General features: G+C 43.3%; 1 protein-coding gene across 1 annotated transcript in view; it reads right to left on the minus strand.

The window, feature by feature from the left end:
- The window catches only part of LOC132471012 (contactin-3-like), a 47,535-nt gene that overhangs the window by 17,670 nt on the left and 11,041 nt on the right, over window positions 1-18,824 (minus strand). Inside the window, 7 exon segments of the mRNA XM_060069974.1 lie at window positions 1,328-1,457; window positions 3,063-3,199; window positions 4,053-4,237; window positions 4,591-4,693; window positions 5,352-5,555; window positions 7,637-7,735; window positions 14,577-14,752. Of these exon segments, the coding sequence (XP_059925957.1) occupies window positions 1,328-1,457; window positions 3,063-3,199; window positions 4,053-4,237; window positions 4,591-4,693; window positions 5,352-5,555; window positions 7,637-7,735; window positions 14,577-14,752 (1,034 nt within the window).

The following is an 18,824-nucleotide window of genomic DNA, read 5'->3' on the forward strand; positions in this document are numbered from 1 at the left end:
AGGCGAACACAGTCAGGCGAAAAACATTTTTGCGAAAGGATCATTGTATAAATCGGAAATCCAAATGACATTCCGAAATGAAAGAAATTGTAGGGAAAGTTGAAGATCTTCTGATGGATCTTCACGGCACTGCACTGGGCTTGATGTGAGGCTGCCTTATCCAGCTGGAAAATGACTTTCAGTAGAATCTGAGATTAAGGTTTATGACGTTTGTGGCTATAAAGTTCTCCCCTATAATCACTCTGCAAATACACATATATACACACATGTATGCACACACGTACACACACACACACTCACACACACATACAAACGAACAGGCTGTCCCTCCGATTTTTAGACACAAACAAATACACATACACACGCTCACCCACACACACACAATCCCCCATGAGGACACATATAGACAAACACAAACAGAAAGGCTTTGATGCAAGGTCTCCTTGAAGTGTGGCCATTATCCAGCCCCCATACAGTGTCTTCTATACGGGACATTTATATCCGTCACATCTTTGACATCTTTATCTTCCTAAAGTGTCATTTTATATCCATCCTATCCATGTCTTCTCTGTCATATTATATTGATCATTGTATCTATATCTTCTCTATGTGTCCCTATCATATTAGTTATATGTTAAATGTCTCTATGCATGCCATCTATCATATCTAACACATCCAGACCTTCTCTCCGTCATATCTACGGTATCCATACATCCACATATCATATTCATATCTCCTCTACAGTATGTGTCCATATGACACAAAAGCGCTGCTTGGTCACACAGACGCCATCCAAGCGATGCAGATGAAATCAATACAGCATCTACACGACACGTCCCTGTCCCGTGCAACAGAGCAACGTGTGTTTGTACTGTCCCCGATCGACAGCGCACAACGATTGAAAGGAAAATGAGACACTCCAGCAGTTTCACACTTTCACTTCCACTTTTCAGTACTTAAAATAATCCTGTGCAAAGTTTCGTGCACACTAGTCTTTTATGCAGCCTTTTCAAAGTGCTACCTATCCACACTTAATGCTTTCTCTCTGGCAAAGCGCATGTGCTCGTCCAGATAACATGAGCCGGCCAATGTCTGGATCGAGTCACAATCCCACTTGTTTTCCAAAGTCTTCTCCTATTTTGAAAGGGAAAAAATAGGAATTCATTTTCAAACGTATCAGCATTAGTGTGGACATGGTGTCTTTGCTGAGCAGCAGACTGCCTAGGGGTTGTGTGTCTATAGGAGATGATCAAACACAGTGGACACAAGGCAGCTGTGAGGAAGTATAGCAGAGAGGGCGGGGAAGGCAGGAAGCCGGAAATCATACCTAACACCATTAGTTCAGCGCTGGAATAAATAACTCCATGTTTGTTTTCCGCCACACACTGATAGAGCCCCGCGTCCGACAGGTTGAGGGCGGAGACCGTCAGCGCTCCGTTCTCCATCTGCACCCGCATCTGCACAGAGAGAGAGAGAGATGGAGAGAGATAGTGAGAGAGGAGGGAGGGCAAGAGATGGAAGGAGATGAAGAGAGAGAGAGAGCGAAGGAAATCGGGAGGGCGAAAGAGACACAGGGAGTGATGGAGAGAGAGAGAGAGATAGAGAAGTGAGGGAGGTTGAGAGAGGGAGGAAAGGAGGGAGAGAGAGGTGGAGGAGCGAGCGATGGGACGGAGAAAAAAGGAGAGAGGGCGAGAGTGTGAAAAAGAAAGAGATTCATATAAATGACAAGGGCGATTGAGAACGATGGGAAGAAAGCAATGAGAGGAAAAATAAATGAAGGGGGGAGAGAGAGGGAGAACGAGAAGGAGAGCAGTGGAGAGGCAGAGAGATCGAAGAGTGAACAAGAGAGCAATTAGTCGGAAGAAAGAGAATGAAAGAAAGAGGGAGGGAGAAGTAAGTAAAAGCATGTGAGAGAGACAGAGAGAGGGAGAAAATGCAAGAGAGATGGAAAGAGAGCGGGGTTGAGACATCCACGTTGAGAGAACAGCTAGGCCAGTCTATTATGTCCAGAGGCACTGGACCAATTATTTGTACACAATGAGGGGAAAGGGACAGTGGTCCAAAGAACTATGACCCTGCTCGCAGCCTTTTCCCCTAGTATGTACATTCAAAGGCAGTCGGGAGGGGGGGTGGAGTTGGCAATGAGAGTAACTGCTGACATGCAGCTGAGATGCATGGGGGAAAAACTAATAGATAAATAAGGTGTTCATCCTCAGCCCCAAGCAGCACATCAATAGGCTGTTTATTTAGTTCCACGGCTGTCCAGTGAGGAAGAGCCACGGGGACAGGGGCTGCTGATGTCTTTAGTCAGGGCGTTGTTTCATCCCATCAGTTGTTTAGAGACCGCCGTTTGCACTCGTTCAGCCAATCCGTCCACTGGCACAATGTTCTCTCCGCTCGAAAACATCAGAGTTACATCCTTAGCAGATAAACACCCTACGGACAGCTGATTGGATGGATGCTTCTCCTTACGTTCCTGTGAACCGACTAAAGGAAAGAAAAATATGGAGGGGGCTGGGCGAAGCACACCTGGTTCGTTATTAGAGCTTATAGGGGACATATTATACCACCAGGTGTGAGTGTGCCTTACAAGCCGTTTGGAAAATCGGCCCCATGTGACATCACTAGTGGGCGTGTCCACCTAGATCTGTGCTGGATAGATCAGTCTACCAGCCTACCCAGTCGCCTGAAGTAAACGTTGCTCATCTATCCAGCACAGATCTAGGTGGACACGCCCACTAGTGATGTCATATTACATTTTTTAAACGGCTTGTAAAGGCTAATCACACTCACACCTGGTGGTGTAATATGTCCCCTATAAGCTCTAATAACGAACCAGGTGTGCTTCGCCCAGCCCCCTCCATATTTTTCTTTCCTTTAACCCAGAGGGGAGTCATAATCCCCAACCGCCAAACTACGGCCGGCTTTCTCGTAAGGTCAAGCAAATAAACACCACAAATATCGATGTTATCATTCTACGAGCTGCTTGCCTTCACACTCTGATCCATGTCCAGTGTTGTGTGTTGGGGGTCCGAGGCCAGAGATTTACAGCACTTCCTTACCTCGGACGTCAGGGTCTCGCCGTTCCTCAGCCAGCTGTACGAGGGCTTGGGCTTCCCGCTGGCCTTACACTCCCAGAACAGGTTCTCCTCGATCGACAGCGCCGTGTCCGTGATGGTCTGGAGCCAGTGGGGTTTGGCTGTAAATTAAAAAAAACAAAGCGGATGAGGATCTTTGATAAATGGTAATGGACTGCATTTATATAGCGCTTTTGTCCAAAGCGCTTTACAATAATGCCTGACCTTTACCCATACATGCACCGGCTGCGGACTCAACCATGCCAGGCGACAGCCTCTTCGTCTGAGGCATTTAGGGTTAGGTGCCTTGCTCAGGGACACCCCGACACTCAGCTAGGAGGAGCCGGGGATTATACTAGCAAACTTGCGGTTACCAGCCAACCCCTCTACCTCCTGAGCCACTGCCGCCATCTTTAATAATGGAACAGTGTTTGCGTGAATCTGAGAGGAGTGTTGTGTATTTTGAGAACAACCAGCATGCCAGGTAACAAGACAACAAGCTTTTCAATAAATCGTACGGATCCTTGACAATTGTGTTATCAGCATCAGAATGAAATAAGGCTTGGTAAACAACAATACCGCTTTTGTTTGGCAAATAGATATTACATGCTGTGTGGTAACCAAGAAAGGCTTTACAGAAATACAAGCAGGAATACAACCTGGAAATGAATTACGACAGAACCCATATGCTCAGGGCATTCAAAGGCTAAGTGAATATCCTGTCCTTTATAAAGAGACAGAAGCCTTAACACACCAATATTAAACTAATATTAGACATGAATCCGAAATACATATAGGTGCATCTAAATATCTTTTTATATCAAAATAGGAGTTCTTGTTTGCATGGATTTTCCCTTTACAAAAAGCGCCGGTACACACGCAGATACGGCTGCCAGAAACCCAGAGTGTGGGTGTATCTCACTGCATCTCTCATGCCTGTCTTGCTTGCTTATTCGGGGCTTTTGGCAGCCTCACCGTGGAAGGAGAGGCGGCCACGCGCCGTGTTCTTGCCTCGGCTGTTCTCCGCTACACACTCATAGGTCCCGGTGTCCTCTTGCTGGAAACTCGGAATTTCCAGTACAGCGTTGGAGTTCCTCATCTTGACTTTGCCGGGGAAAGGAACGCCACTGGTTCTTCTCCAGCTTATTTCAGGAACCGGGCTTTGACAAAAAGGAGTAGAGAGATAATAGCAGTCAGTCAAAGTGAACAAAATACAATCAGGCACGCCGCGTGGCAGCAAAAAAAATAACCATTACAGCTTCCTGAGAAATATGTCTGTCATGCAATTTCTCACTCACTGACTTTTTTTCCTTTTTGGGCTCTGAAAATAAATTTCGATTCACACAGACACCAGCAAATCTTCCCACTTTTTCTCATATTGATGATAATGCCGGGTTATGCTATAATTGCTTATATTCTCACCGCACATTCCCCCTTCCCTTTCAGGCATACCTGCGAACAGCACCTTCAGTACACACTGCACACACACCACTACACGTTTGCCTCGGCTTACTTTCCAAGAGCGAAGCATTCCAGCTTCACCGTGGATCCTTTGGCAGCTGGAATGGAATCGGGGAAATTAACTTCTATTTTGGGTTCGTATTCACCCATCACCCCTAAGGGAGACAAAAGATTTTACAGGTTTTTTTATCTTTCTTTCACCATATGATTGTTAATGTTAATGTTAGCAAATTTGGCTTGAAAAGTTCCTAGAGACTCCAAAGTTTATTGTCCGTACGGTTGATATCATATGAGCTGTCGAAAGGTTGGAAAAAATAAAGACAATCGATGAGACCTTATAAAAGGTTCCTATGACACACCAGTGGGAGGCTGTGGGTGGTGGCGATTCATCATCTGTGGCAATGTTATTTTATTTCACATTCAAGTCACTATACCAGGGAGAAGACATTGCTTTTGCACTTTGCTTTGGCCTTTAGCATTACCAATTACAATCCCCACTGTGTGACAGTAACAACGGATTTGAAGGTTAGTTAAACGTTGATGTATATGACATGGCAACCGCAAACATATTCAGTAAAAAAGTAGTGACAGTTGTCTACTGCATATTTTAACCTAAACCTATATTTTAGTCTCTGGATCTAAATTATCGACCAATTGTTTGAGCATGAATGAGAAGCCCTTTTCTAAGCCATTTTACTGTGTCCATGCATATTTGACTATTACACAACATTGTTTGGCCCAAAGTCGTAATTTGTTATTTATTCAGTAATAAACAACAAAGCCTCCATTTGCTGAATCTCTTGAGCTGCTCACCATCGTTCCTAAGGACAAGCGGGGTGGGCAGACTCAGGACCTTTTCTCGGGTGATGGTATTGTTGACCACACAAGTGTAGTTTCCCACATCAGAAGATTCAACTTTGGCAACGTACAGACTCCCGGTCTCCTGGGATATAAACCGACGTGTGTCTTGCTGGACAAAGTAGGGGTACTCATTAAAGATCCATGCAAAAGTCAGCTCTAGGATAAAGAGAAACACAAACACAATTAATGCATTGGGGGGGAGGGGGGAGAAAGGAGTTCAATCTCCAATTTAGTCAATACATTACAGTGGACTCTTTACCTAAAATCATCAGACGCTATACGCAATGGTACAAAATATATATAAAATCTTCTGACATTCAACCTTCTGTTAGTACACAATGCTCTGATATAAGTCCCTAGATCTTATCTCTGGGCTAAGACAACAACAGCAACTAAGGTATGGGATTGTTTGTAATGTCAGAGGGAAAGAAGTAGAGTGGGGAAGAGATGAGGAAAGGGAGCGAAACTAAGTGGACTACAGTGCCTCACTGGCCTTTTCCTGACACACAGCTTCCAACCTCCAAAGTGATGTGGCCCATGTACAGTACTTGCTCCATACTGGTGAATGGATGAATTCAAGTCCTGATGAGTGCATTGAAGGATTGACAGTATTATAGGATGGTTAGATAGATGGCTGGATGAGTGGAACATTGTGTAACAAATATTACCCAAATATTTGAAAATGTGGATGGAAAGTGGGATAGATTCGTGAGGCTAGGCAGCAGAGTGAGATGGAATGGATGGTTGGATTAATGGATTAATGAAAGGTGGCATGTTGGCTCTAAGGATGGAATGGATTACAGATGGAAGGCTGGAATGTGGGATGGATGGAATGCATGCAGCGAAAGTAACCTCCTGCCATCATGCATTACAGTGTCATGTGGAAGAAATGTGTGCTGGGCAGATTTTGCTGGAATGACGAGAGGCCCCATCATCTACCACTTTAGAGGTGAAGGGTGGCAGTGCCACGAGGTGCACACAACAGCTGCCAATCAAATCCAGGCCCCCTGAGGGAACAAGCCTAAAAGCTTTGAATTGGATTGAGCCTAGGTTGTGAGTGGTGCAGACATCCACTCATTCTGATTAGGCGGGCACAGGAGTGTAAGATGCCTGACTCCTGGCTGAGGGGCCCTACAGCAGAGGCACAGCATAGGCCTCGACTGAGGAACACATTTACAGCAAGAAACGCAGGAATCATCTCAAAATCAATCTCTCAAGTGTAAACCACATTGTAGGAAATTGGAGCCCAAAGTAATCCAAAGCTTATTGAATTGGTTCATGTCTACATATGGTATTTCTACAGTGGCGATTCTCCTTTGCTTTTTGAAGACAGGAACTGCTTGAAAATAAGACAGTGCCAGATCTCCTGACAGCGTTTGTTGTCAAGTTAAGAGAAGGTTGCTATAATGACCCTTCATACGACTCACAACTACCAAAAAGAAGTTCATCGTATTTTCTTAGTCCTTTGAGTCTACAAGTATACACAAACAAATTTCAAAGGAAAGTATACTTGATTCGACCAACACACAACTACATAACCAACTAAAACACAGCAGGGATTCTTTTGACTGAAGTTAAAGAGAACTTTGGTCCAATTATATATTTTTTCATTTTCTATCTACTTTTTGTTGAACCAAAGTACTCTTAATTCCTTGAAGGTCAGCAAGCTTCGGGATAATTTGCAATTGATTATCTCATTTTGATTTCAAAAGAACTGGTTGGAAGTACGGTTCCTTCTCGTGGGTGAAGGCTTCAGTTGGAGAAACATCATTCCATTTGCGCTAATGAGGGCACAAATCAAAACAAAGAAGAATAAAGATCCCCCCCCCACACACACACACATGTCACACACACACACACACACACACACACACACACACACACACACACACACACACACACACACACACACACACACACACACACACACACACACACACACACATTGAAGATTTGGTTGATAACTTTCTATGAAATAAAACTACTTCAGGAATGCTGTCTCAGGGCTGCTTTCAAATGTCTATAAAACACATTGGGTTGCCATTGTGAGTAAGTGGGCAATACTTCCTCAGTGGTAACCACAGGATGCGGTTCGGCTCATTGAATGTGACAAGGAAGAATTATGATTTGTGGGTTTTAACCGATTATTTTGTTGACAACATCTACTTTTACAGCACAATCCTACGCAAAGACACACCACATGAACAGTCGAGTATAGAGGGTTGTATAAATCTTACCTCCAGAATGTGTGGGAGGTCCACAGAGCAGAACCACCCCCTGGCCTTCTCGAACATTAACAGCGCTCCTCACTGTTTGGGTTTTGAAGTTTTCAAGGTCTGGGAAAATGTAAATACAAACCTATATCACATTGCATGCAAAATCATATATGGACAACACATTTTCGCATTGAGGCTGCCAAAACAAGTTTCAGATGACATCCAAAACATGGCTAAATTATTCTATTTTCACTCTTGGGTTTTTTATGCATCATCCGAAACTGCTGGTAGACGTCTTTTGAAAGATAAAATGTCAAAATATCACCTAAGCCATTAGTGCTGATGATTACATAAGTGAGTTGCCATCACTTGATGTGTGATGGCAACTCTATATGAAAGAAAGCAAGTTATCAGGAAAATCTAAACACTGAGCTGAGATAAGACATGGAATCAGGACCAGATACAAATCCACAACCTCATTCATACACACAAAACTGTGTGGAACAGTTCTGACAAATGAAGTGTTTTCGTTGATGAAATAAGATCAACATGGTGAATAAATTCCTTATGCAATGGTCATGCTGCACTCAAAGGCATTGGCTTCCCTTTCAATACCTCCAATGCAATGCATCCTTTGTGTATGGATGAATAGGGTGTTACAAAAAAGGAGAATAAAAATGAGGGCAGGGACAGCAACAGGGACAGGAGAAAATGGAGAGGAAGATTGATAAAACCCCTATAGCTCTGTGACTGATGGCGTTAGCAGAGCTGGTGAGAGAGCGCTCTGTCTGTGCCCCACAGGCTTCACAGCCCAGAGGCATCGTGGGTAGAAAACCAAACAAAAGGAGAAGTCAGTGTGACCGATAAGAGAAATTAGCAGAAGGGGGCGATAGAAGATTATGTGGTGAAGTGGGCCAGACTGTGGTTAAGATTAATGAGCAGTTCTCCGGTGACCGCGGCTGGAAATCAAACGCCGGCCAAGTCACTGCAAGACAGCGAGACCAAGAGGAACGCAGGAGGGAACGGGGGTGTTGAAATATAGAGCAACCAAGCACACAGCCAGATTGACCACCAACAAACACACACACACACACACACACACACACACACACACACACACACACACACACACACTCTCTCTCTCTTTCCCTCTCTATCTTTCGCTTTCTCTCTCTCTCTTCTCTCTTCTCAATCCTCTGGTGCTTAATTTTAGAAATACTTTGATTTTTTTAAGACCAGTGGAGGACTGCAACAGAATGAACAACACAACCCAATTTAAACAGGAGATGTTTATTATAAAGAACTGCATTGATGCAACTCTTGGAATGGCGTGAATGACAGGTTCTTTTAATGGCTGTGTGTGAGGTAGGGGGGAGATATTCTTCATCGGATTCACACAAGAAGTGGACAAGGAGATCTGGTCAGTGGTGGATCATGGTCTATATATAGATATATATACTGTCCAGTTGGAAAAGCTTCAAAGGTTCAAACTCAACACACGCCTACAACTCTGAGAGCCAGAGGCCATTTTGAGGTGGAACAATGATCTGCTGAAGAGAATCCATCTGAAGCTGGAACCGAACCGGTGGCCTTGAAGAAGGCTAACTATTAAAGATTAAAGAGGATTGATCTGTGTCCACATTACTGACATACGATCGGTTTAAGTTTCCCCTCAGATCCAAATACCACCAGGGCGATCTACACAAAGGTTTACTTGTTTGCAACTGCAACCGGGGCTGATAACGTGGAAGGCAGTGCAGTGTGGCGGTATATGTCCGGCTCTGGGCTGCTGTATTGTAGTAGAACGATTCACGATAACCGTAACAAACATGAATCAAAGTCATGAATAACCAATATTTTGATAACAGTGTTTTCAGGCAAACAATTAAACGGTGGTGAGATGGTGTTAAAAATAAACCGTCCTCCTCAAGGACTGCCACGGCACACAGCGGGGGAAGTCAAGAGGCAGACAAGGGCAGACCTTTGCTATAAAACAAAGGCAGAACATTTCTCGTCATATTGCGATGGCCTAATTACACACCACCATGCTGATCCCACAGACCTCCCTTCCCGATGCATTAAGCTAGACAATAAATGTCAAGCCGCCCCTCTACCATATAGCCCCCTCAACGGAGATTCATTACCAGGCCATGGGCATAATGGCATTCCATCTCTCCAGAGGAAGTGCCCAGCTCTCTATCTCGCACGCCGTGATCAATAGTCGGCCGGCTTGATCGGAAAGGCAGAGAGAGGTCCCTCAGCAAACTGTTTGCTGCCCGCAAGGGGAGAGCCCTGATTCAATACACCTTTCCTCCACCGCCCACTCCACACACTTTCACTCGCATTTTAAATGCCTTATTTGAATTCACCAATTACGTAGACCTCCTACGTTCTCCATTAATTCTGCCCTCCATCATTCTTTCCCCTGATTAAACATTTTGATTGCCGTTTAAGAAATATTTTTGACCTTTGAGATTGTAAAACTGAGACATTAGAGTCACGTCAGGCTGAAACCATTACGTTTTCTGTAAATGTAATAGATTTTAAAGATGATAGAATTTGCTATGACATGGGGAAGGTAGTTCTTTTTGACACATGGTAGTGTCTGTCAAATATTAACATGCTAAAGTAGGGGATTGTTAGCCATTGTCATCTCCATTACATACATCATTTATATATTTAAGTTGCATAACATTGAATATCGTATTTTTTTTATCCCCCAATTGGATTTTCATATTCTTTTTCTCACATAATCCCATATTTGGCATGAAAATCTATGTCTAGACCAGGGGTTCTCAAAGTTTTGACAGCTGAGGGCCAATTTAGGAACCAGCAGGGTCAGCAGTCAGCATCCCAGTGGAGAAAAAATCATTGCACCGTGGACCTCTGGGAGTGAGGTCAAGTGAGGTCTGAATCACAAAACTGAGGTTCATCCTTTCAAAGTAATGTACATTCTGATTAAAACTAACAAATAACAGGATTTAATTGAAAGCCAGAGAGAGTCGACTTTTCTCTTTTTATTTATTTAATTTATGCATAAATTAATTTTGTTATTAAAAAAGAAAAAAACGTACTGGCAATGATGGAAAAGTATAACAAAATGGGGAACGACTTCACGTGACAAATGAAGAAAGAGGGAACATAAATTGTCTCATCTCATCTCATCATCTCCTATTATCATCTCTTATTGCACAAGGGCTTTCATAAGTGCGCCATAAGCTAAATCACCATTTTGTTTCCTTATTAAGCAATAGATAGTAACTTAACTGATTCCAATTTATTTATTTAAATGGAGGGCACTCTGGGCTAGATGTTGGGCTGACAACCTGCCTGGAGTTTTGGTTTGGATTGTGGAGATTCACCGTGCTCTCAATCATGGTGAGGTTCAATATGGACCATTCTTCCTAGACGGATATACCCCGAGTACAAACACAGCCTACGAATTTGCAGGGTGCTTTTATCATGGTAGTGAACATTGCTACAACACGGGCCATCAATGGCGATTCTACACGGGGGCCTACAGGTCCCTGGCATGTCCCTGGCCCCCCCTGTGGCATGTCCCTGGCCCCCCGTGATGACCAAATAAAATAACTATGATTTTACTGATTTTACGGAACTAATTTGATGCAACGTTCTACTAAGGTCAATTAGAGCGGCTAACCCAAACACTGTGCTGCTGCTTCTCGTTAAATGAGAGCTCAGCGACTACTCTTGGAGAAAGAGCCACGATTTCTCCTGTTGCAAGAGTCGAAGCTAAATAAAACGATTTCATTTCTTAAGTGACTTGCTGTTCTTATAGCAGCTGTCATGAAATGAGGAAAGAACAGTAGAACAGGGAAGTTTCCTTTGCGCTCTTTAGACTGTGCAAGATTGCTGTAACCCTTCCTGTAAACTCAGCCTCTTGGGAACACATTTTCTCCACACTAAAACTGATAAAATAAATAGGAAATTGCACATTGTGTTGCACTTTGTTGTCACCCTGGAGTACAAAACAAATGTTTATAAATTGATGATGATTTAGTATCCCCAAGACCAGGGGTTCTCAAAGTTTGGACAGCTGAGGGCCAATTTAGGAACCCAAAATTTGACTGAGGGTCAGCAAACGTCAGCATCCCAGTGGTGAAAAAAAACATTGCACCGTGGAACTCTGGGAGTGAGGTCAAGTGAGGTCTAAATCACAAAACTGAGGTTCATCCTTTCAAAGAAATGTACAGTCGGATTAAAACTAACTAATAACAGGATTTTATTGAAAACTGGAGAGAGTCAACTTTTCTCTTTATATTTATTTAATTTATGTTTAAATACATTTTTGTTTATTTTTGTTTGTTGTTTTTGTTTTTGCGCACAAAAACCTTGCATAAGACGGAGGTGAAATGTGCTAGGCCAACGGTATGGCTTCTCCCAACTCTGTGTGCGCTGGAGATACGCCCTTTCTGTGTGTATCTCTTTCCAAACACCATGCACCTGACTGGGTTCTCTCCTGTGTGACTCCTCTGATGTATTTCGATCTTACTGAAGCATCTGAAACAAACCGCTTAGCAACCGAGTTCCTGAAGTTGTGGAGCTTCATATCCCTGAGCATGAAATGTGCGTCAGTTTTTTTTCACTGCAAACGTTGGTAGGCTATTTATAGAAAATGTCTATGTTCTGACATGATTGATTGCATTTTATAACTGCATGGGCCTGGATACGTCGGTAGGGGTGTGTGTGTGTGTGTGTGTGTGTGTGTGTGTGTGTGTGTGTGTGTGTGTGTGTGTGTGTGTGTGTGTGTGTGTGTGTGTTCCTGTGTGTCCAGTGGGAGAGGAAATATCGACGTGTGAAAGAGTGTTTTGTATCAAGTTGAGGCCGACACATATTAATCGAAATTTATATATCATAAGTTACACATGTATTAAAAAAAAATTCGGGTTGAAATCGAGCTCGGGCTCATAATTACAGTTAATGTGTCCGGCCCGTGCACGTTCTGTACGAGCCCGGCCCGGCCCGGGCTTGACACACACACACACAGACACACACACACACACACACACACACACACACACACACACACACACACACACACACACACACACACACACACACACACACACACACACACACACACACACACCAACGTTTGCGGTGAAAAATGCTTCTGCACATTTCACCCCGTCTTCGCAAGGTTGTTGGGCACAGCAAGCTTTATAAAAAATATATATATAAAGCCCTGCATGGGCCCTGCAGGAGCTGTGTGAGAGGAAGCCCTGCCAGGTCTCTGGCAGTAAGGAGTAGGCAAGAAAAGCCATATGTTCAGAAGGACACTTCATGTTCTGAAGAAGGTTCATGTTTTAAAGTCGTTCATGTTCAAAAGAGCCATTCATGTTAAAAAAAAAGCATTCATGTTACAGAACTGTTAATAGTAAAGCTTGAGAAGACTGGATATTTGTACTTTTTTGTGGAAAACTTGATGCGGCCCAGCCTCACCCAGAATCTGCCTCCAGCGGCCCCCAGGTAAATTGAGTTTGAGACCCCTGGTCTAGACCATAAATTAGACACTTGCATACACAGGTGGTCAATTGGGTTTATGGGAATTAAAAAATGGTGGGAGATTTTAGAATAATTTTAAATGCCCACACACGAAAACACACACAGACACGCATACGCACACACAAAAACACACAAAGACACGCACACGCACGCACGCACACACACACACACACACACACACACACACACACACACACACACACACACACACACACACACACACACACACGCACTCACGCGCACGCACGCACACACACACACACACACAACCATACATACACAGACAGACACGCACACATCCTCTACACACTCCCGGGTTGTCTATGACTAGAAGCCAGGCTGCACATCTACTTGACCAATGGCTGGTTCAAATGGGCATCCTACCTCGATTCCGCACAACCAACTATGATCACATGGGGGCTAGGTTATCCCCCCCAGCTATTACACATGAAGGTGTCTGCAGTTTTACTTGTGTAAGTTCAACGGCAAACCAAGTAAAAAATGGCCTCATGCCTACAGTGGCGGTGAAAACTACAATGAAGGTATGCATGACTTACAGCCATGCATCCCATAACAGCTGTTCAATAAGGCCCTAAGGTTACCAGGTGCCCTTTCGCCCCGGGGCTCCATGGGAGATAGTCGGGTCCCCATAAGCTGCACGTCAACGTGCCGTTATGTGTTCGTCACAGAATGCCTCCCAAAGTCACTCCATCGTACAAAGAATTCAGGAGTGAAAGTGGTGAGATTTACGCCTGAGTGCGCCATCGAGAACTGAAGCCTGACAATATTTACACGTGGACGACGCTATCAGACGCACGGTTTTCTATTTCCTCTTCATAGAAGAGAAAGAGAAAATAAATCTTCCCCGCGCTAATTTGATGCATAGGATGCAACACAGAATTGACAGTGGCCAATTTCCCTCCACCCCCACATCCCAGCAAATTGCAAGCAAGCCGATCATTGTCTGAAGCGCAATCTGCCGGGGTGTTAAATATAAAGGGCTGTCTGCATTTTCTTTTTTTTTTCGCAAATAATTTTCTCTAAAGTATTTGAATTGGTGTGCTTTCAAGTCTAAATCACAGGCACTGGTGTTTCACTTGGCAAAATATGAGTCCATTTCGGACCGAGCACAGATGCTGTCAGAGCAGGAGCCACAAATGAGAATCAATGTAGTTCAGAGGCAGTCAGAGGCCACCACTTCCATCACCACGTTCGTCGCCTGTGACATTTCATTCGATTACTGTTTCCATCTCCCAGAACCAACTCCTTGATAATCCAAAATGCGGAACTGGATTGCCAAATTACCCCAAAAACATATTAAACACATGCACATATCAAGCATCCATCACATCTATAAAAGAGCACGATGCAACAGCGTTCATCTACGCCGGAATAAGGAGGTAAGGAAATCCATAGTAAAGGCAGGATCACTTACATGCAAACTGGAGGCTGGCTCTGTGGCTCAGAAGAGAGCCCCACTTGTTGGAGGCCGTGCACTGGTATATCCCTGTGTCTTGGTCCCTGTCCAAGCCGCTAATGGTCAGGTTGCCCCCAGACATGTGACGCCGGTAGTCGCTCCTCAGATCAATGAGTGTTCCGTTTAGTGACCATCTGGAAGGACGCAAACACAATCAGGAGCCGGGGGCCTCGGGGGGCCGCACACACTTCGACATTTATCACAGGCGGGGAGGGAAGGAAGAGGGTTGGATCGATTTGATTGGCGCACCCGTGGAATGCAAGGGTTAGTAATCAGAGTTGGTTTCTGTATTGATTAGTAAGTTTGCCTGACGCCATAGAACGGAATAGATCTTCCAAACACGGAGAAACACAGCTATGAACGTTGCTCAGTATTTGGGCTGGATTATCATTGTTTGTGCTTTTTGAACGTGGTACAGAATCAAATGCTGTACAATTATTATTAAATACATTGTTTTTTCACTCACAATGCAGTGATATTTTCACTAAATACCATCTTAAGATCTTTGATAATTGGCACAGGCTATAATGCAACACACACCACCATGACAAATTTATGTTCAATACGGCACATTTTATGTTACATTTTATTATTTATTTGAGCCTTTATTCTTAGAATTTATTCAGCTAAAGACAAGGGAATATTGTCAAAACAGACAAGATTTGCTTGGGCAATTTCTTCATAACAAGCCTCACTTATAAGTCGTCTTATAAAGACCAAATATAAACCAAGGAAGCTAATGAGGTCACTTGAATTTGACAAAATAAGGCACATTCTTTTTATAAAATACAATTCTCAATTCTTTTAAGATAATTGTATTTTATTAAAAGTAAAATCCCTACTAGAATCAATCAGAAGCATCTGGCAGGGAGAGATAAAAACAGGTATGACTATCACGCTTCTATTTCCTCTCGCGTATGATTTGGATGCAGCACGAGCTGCATCCAAGCCCGAAGGACACCGATCAAACACCATCAGAACCCGCCTCCACCAGTAATCAATAATCAATGATTTTTTTCTACATCTTCTTCTTCCCTCCAGATTGAACTGATGAGCAGTTTAGACAGTGTGTCACACAGTCTTAAAGCCCTAGATGAAATGCCAGCCCTCCCGAGCCTCTTTGGTGACACATGAAGCCCACGCGGAGCGTCAGCCTCTATTATTCAGCCCGCAGTGGGGGCCTCTAGGATGGCCCAAATGGATCCGTCACTGCTCAAACGCCACCGAGCCTTTGATTCCATTTAGCTTAAATTCAACAATTCAAAATTCAACAACCGTGTCGGCAAGGGTCGAAAAATGACAAATAAAAAATATCAATAATTTAATCGGATCAAATTTGTTTGAAGATTCATGTTTTTGTCAAAGGTGGACATTGAGAAAATATGTTTTTCTTCCTCTTGAAAACATGAATTGAAACGGACCTGATACTGATACTATGTTACATGCCTATATAGCACTTCCACTGGGATGTTAGTTGCCCTTCCCTCAGAGGAGGAGAGACGGTTCAGTGAAGATGGATATGGCTTTATGTTGTGTAGACATCCAGTGTAGCTGAAGTGAACCATGGACCTGGTTGGTATTGTCTCCAGTGCGTTGTGTGCACACAAAATGGACAGAACACAACAGCTAGATCGTTGAAAAATGCTACACATCCACATCAGATCCAGACAACATTGAATGAACTGTTGTTCAATGATGTCTGCAATAACAATAGCACGGTATCTATCTCTGTGATTGCTCAGTCTTTCCCCCCGTCATTCAGAATAAGCACAGTACTACCAGGCAACAACACTAGCTTTGGGTTTCAAACAGCAGGTATTATCTCTCTGCCGCTTTCAAGCCCCTCTATGCCCTCTAAATTGACTGTATCAATGGGTAAATAAAGAGCAAAGGAGCTGTTGAATAAATGTATTTTGAAGAGCTACCCAAACAAACAGCGGCAGAGACGAGCTCAAGCCCTATGCCCGACTCTGAGAGAAGCACTTTACTCCCCTCTGTCTGCCCCGGTGCCTCCCCTGAACCCCTGAGCTCTTCTCCTGACCCCCGCATGACCTTGAGGTTTGCATTCATTTTGCACGAGGACTCCTCATCAAACAGGCGCTAGAGAGGGACTGTTCTGCGGCCCTGTCTGCAGCACAGTCCCTTGCCTCACCAGGGATTCTCAGGGGCCAGACGTCCTCAAAGACCATAAGCTCGAAACAGTCTCTTACAGGCCCGCCTGTCTGTGTGTGTATGCTTGCATACACACACAGACAAGAAAACGGACAAATACACCGCACAAACACACATACTCACGTCCAACGCACACACACACACACACACACACACACACACACACACACACACACACACACACACACACACACACACACACACACACACACACACACACACACACACACACACACACACACACACATACATACACAAACACAAAAACAGGCATTAATATACACAACATACACTTCAGAGTACACACACACAGTGCATACACTACAGTATATTTTCATATTTATGTCTATGTGTTTCATAAAATAATAAGTTATCGAAGAGCTGCAAGACATGGCATATATATTAATTCTGGCAGTTGTTGCTTTTTTAATATGACATATATTTTTATTTTAGTTTCAACACAAATGCAATAAAGATGGTTATCCCAAACAACCATATTGCATTTGAAGTGAGGACATGGATGTGTTTATACTTGAAGTTCAAAATAAATTACATTTTCCCCTGACTACAAAGACACACAGCAATAGGGGAATATTAACGTTGCCTGATGTGCAAGGATTCATGCAATATATGTGGAATAGTATACTTTCTCAAGAGATGCATGAATACACTTCAGCTGAAGCTATTTTACATCTGCTTGCAAATACTTTGTGTGATTGTGTTATTCAGGAAAAGCAAAGAACGAGCCTGTGTATAATTGCATTTCACATTAACAAGCTATCCTCAACACCAATCAAGAATGAAACACTTAAAATGCTGCCACCTCCCTTTGAGTGTGCCATTTATTGACGCACTTGACAGGGAGTTCTGCCCATCACTTTGCTGCCTTTTAAATCTGATCCTTTACAAAGCCAAGCGACAGGTGTATTCCATAAACTGTCGCCATGGCATTGTGCGGGACTATTTGTCAGTTAAGGTTTGTCAGTTAGAGCACCGCCGGAGCTCTTAGTCAACATATCTGTATCCCTAGAGCTCAGCATGTAACTGCCCCTAAATCAAAGTGGAAACCATTACCAGAGCGAAAATATCAAGCGATAAATCGGCAACAGGGTGTACTCATTAACTCGGATGTGGAATTTAGACTAATTGCTGTTGCTTTTCTATGCTTTAGTTTTTGTACACAATTGACGTGAATAATAAATATAACTTTTGTGAGAGAGCTGTGATGTAGTTTGAATCTAATAGACTTTCAGCACACAGTACTTCCATAGGTATCAATTAAAAAAAATATATCAACGTGCTGCACACACTGATTTCTGTATGACGTCTCATTTAAAAGGGTATTGATAATCCAAACTCTGAAAAAGTTCATCATCTTAATTGCCTTTGAATCAAATGCATATGAAGCCAAATTTCCTCAAAGCAATTCAGTAATATTGTGAATGTCTGTGCCTGCCATGCATAATTTTGTACTAGCTTAATGAGTGTTGTATTGGTTACGGTATATATACCGCTGCTTATAGATGACAGCATAATAACGTATTCATGCCTGTTCTATAATTGCCTTTTGTATCTTCCCTTATCTTGTCCTGGACATTCTGTACCGGACATTTGGGGCTGAAATTTCAGTTTTAGTGAAATGTATTGCCAGGCCATCAGGGCAGTAAGAGTACTTGTATTGCCAGAGGGGAAACAAGTCAGGAACAATCACTGTCTGAAAAGGTCTGCAGCCCAAATAAGCCACCAGCCCCCCACCAAACCTCGGGAAAATAATGTGTCCTTGCTCATAGTACAAATCCAAACCATAAAGTAGTTTCTCCAAAGCCATTTCCACAAGTGCACATTCATGTCTGTAGTGGATTAGATTTTTTTTGCTTGAGAAGACACAAACGGCAATTTTAACAAATGAGACATTGCATTTTTATGATGTAACACCGGGCAACATAGTAATTTATCTTCCAAGGTCCACTGGAATAAACTGGATGAGATAACTGGATAGTGATGGGCACTGTTTCTTTTGAAGAAAACCAGTAG

This window comes from Gadus macrocephalus, chromosome 13 (assembly GCF_031168955.1).
Source record: "Gadus macrocephalus chromosome 13, ASM3116895v1".
Lineage (NCBI taxonomy): Eukaryota > Metazoa > Chordata > Actinopteri > Gadiformes > Gadidae > Gadus > Gadus macrocephalus.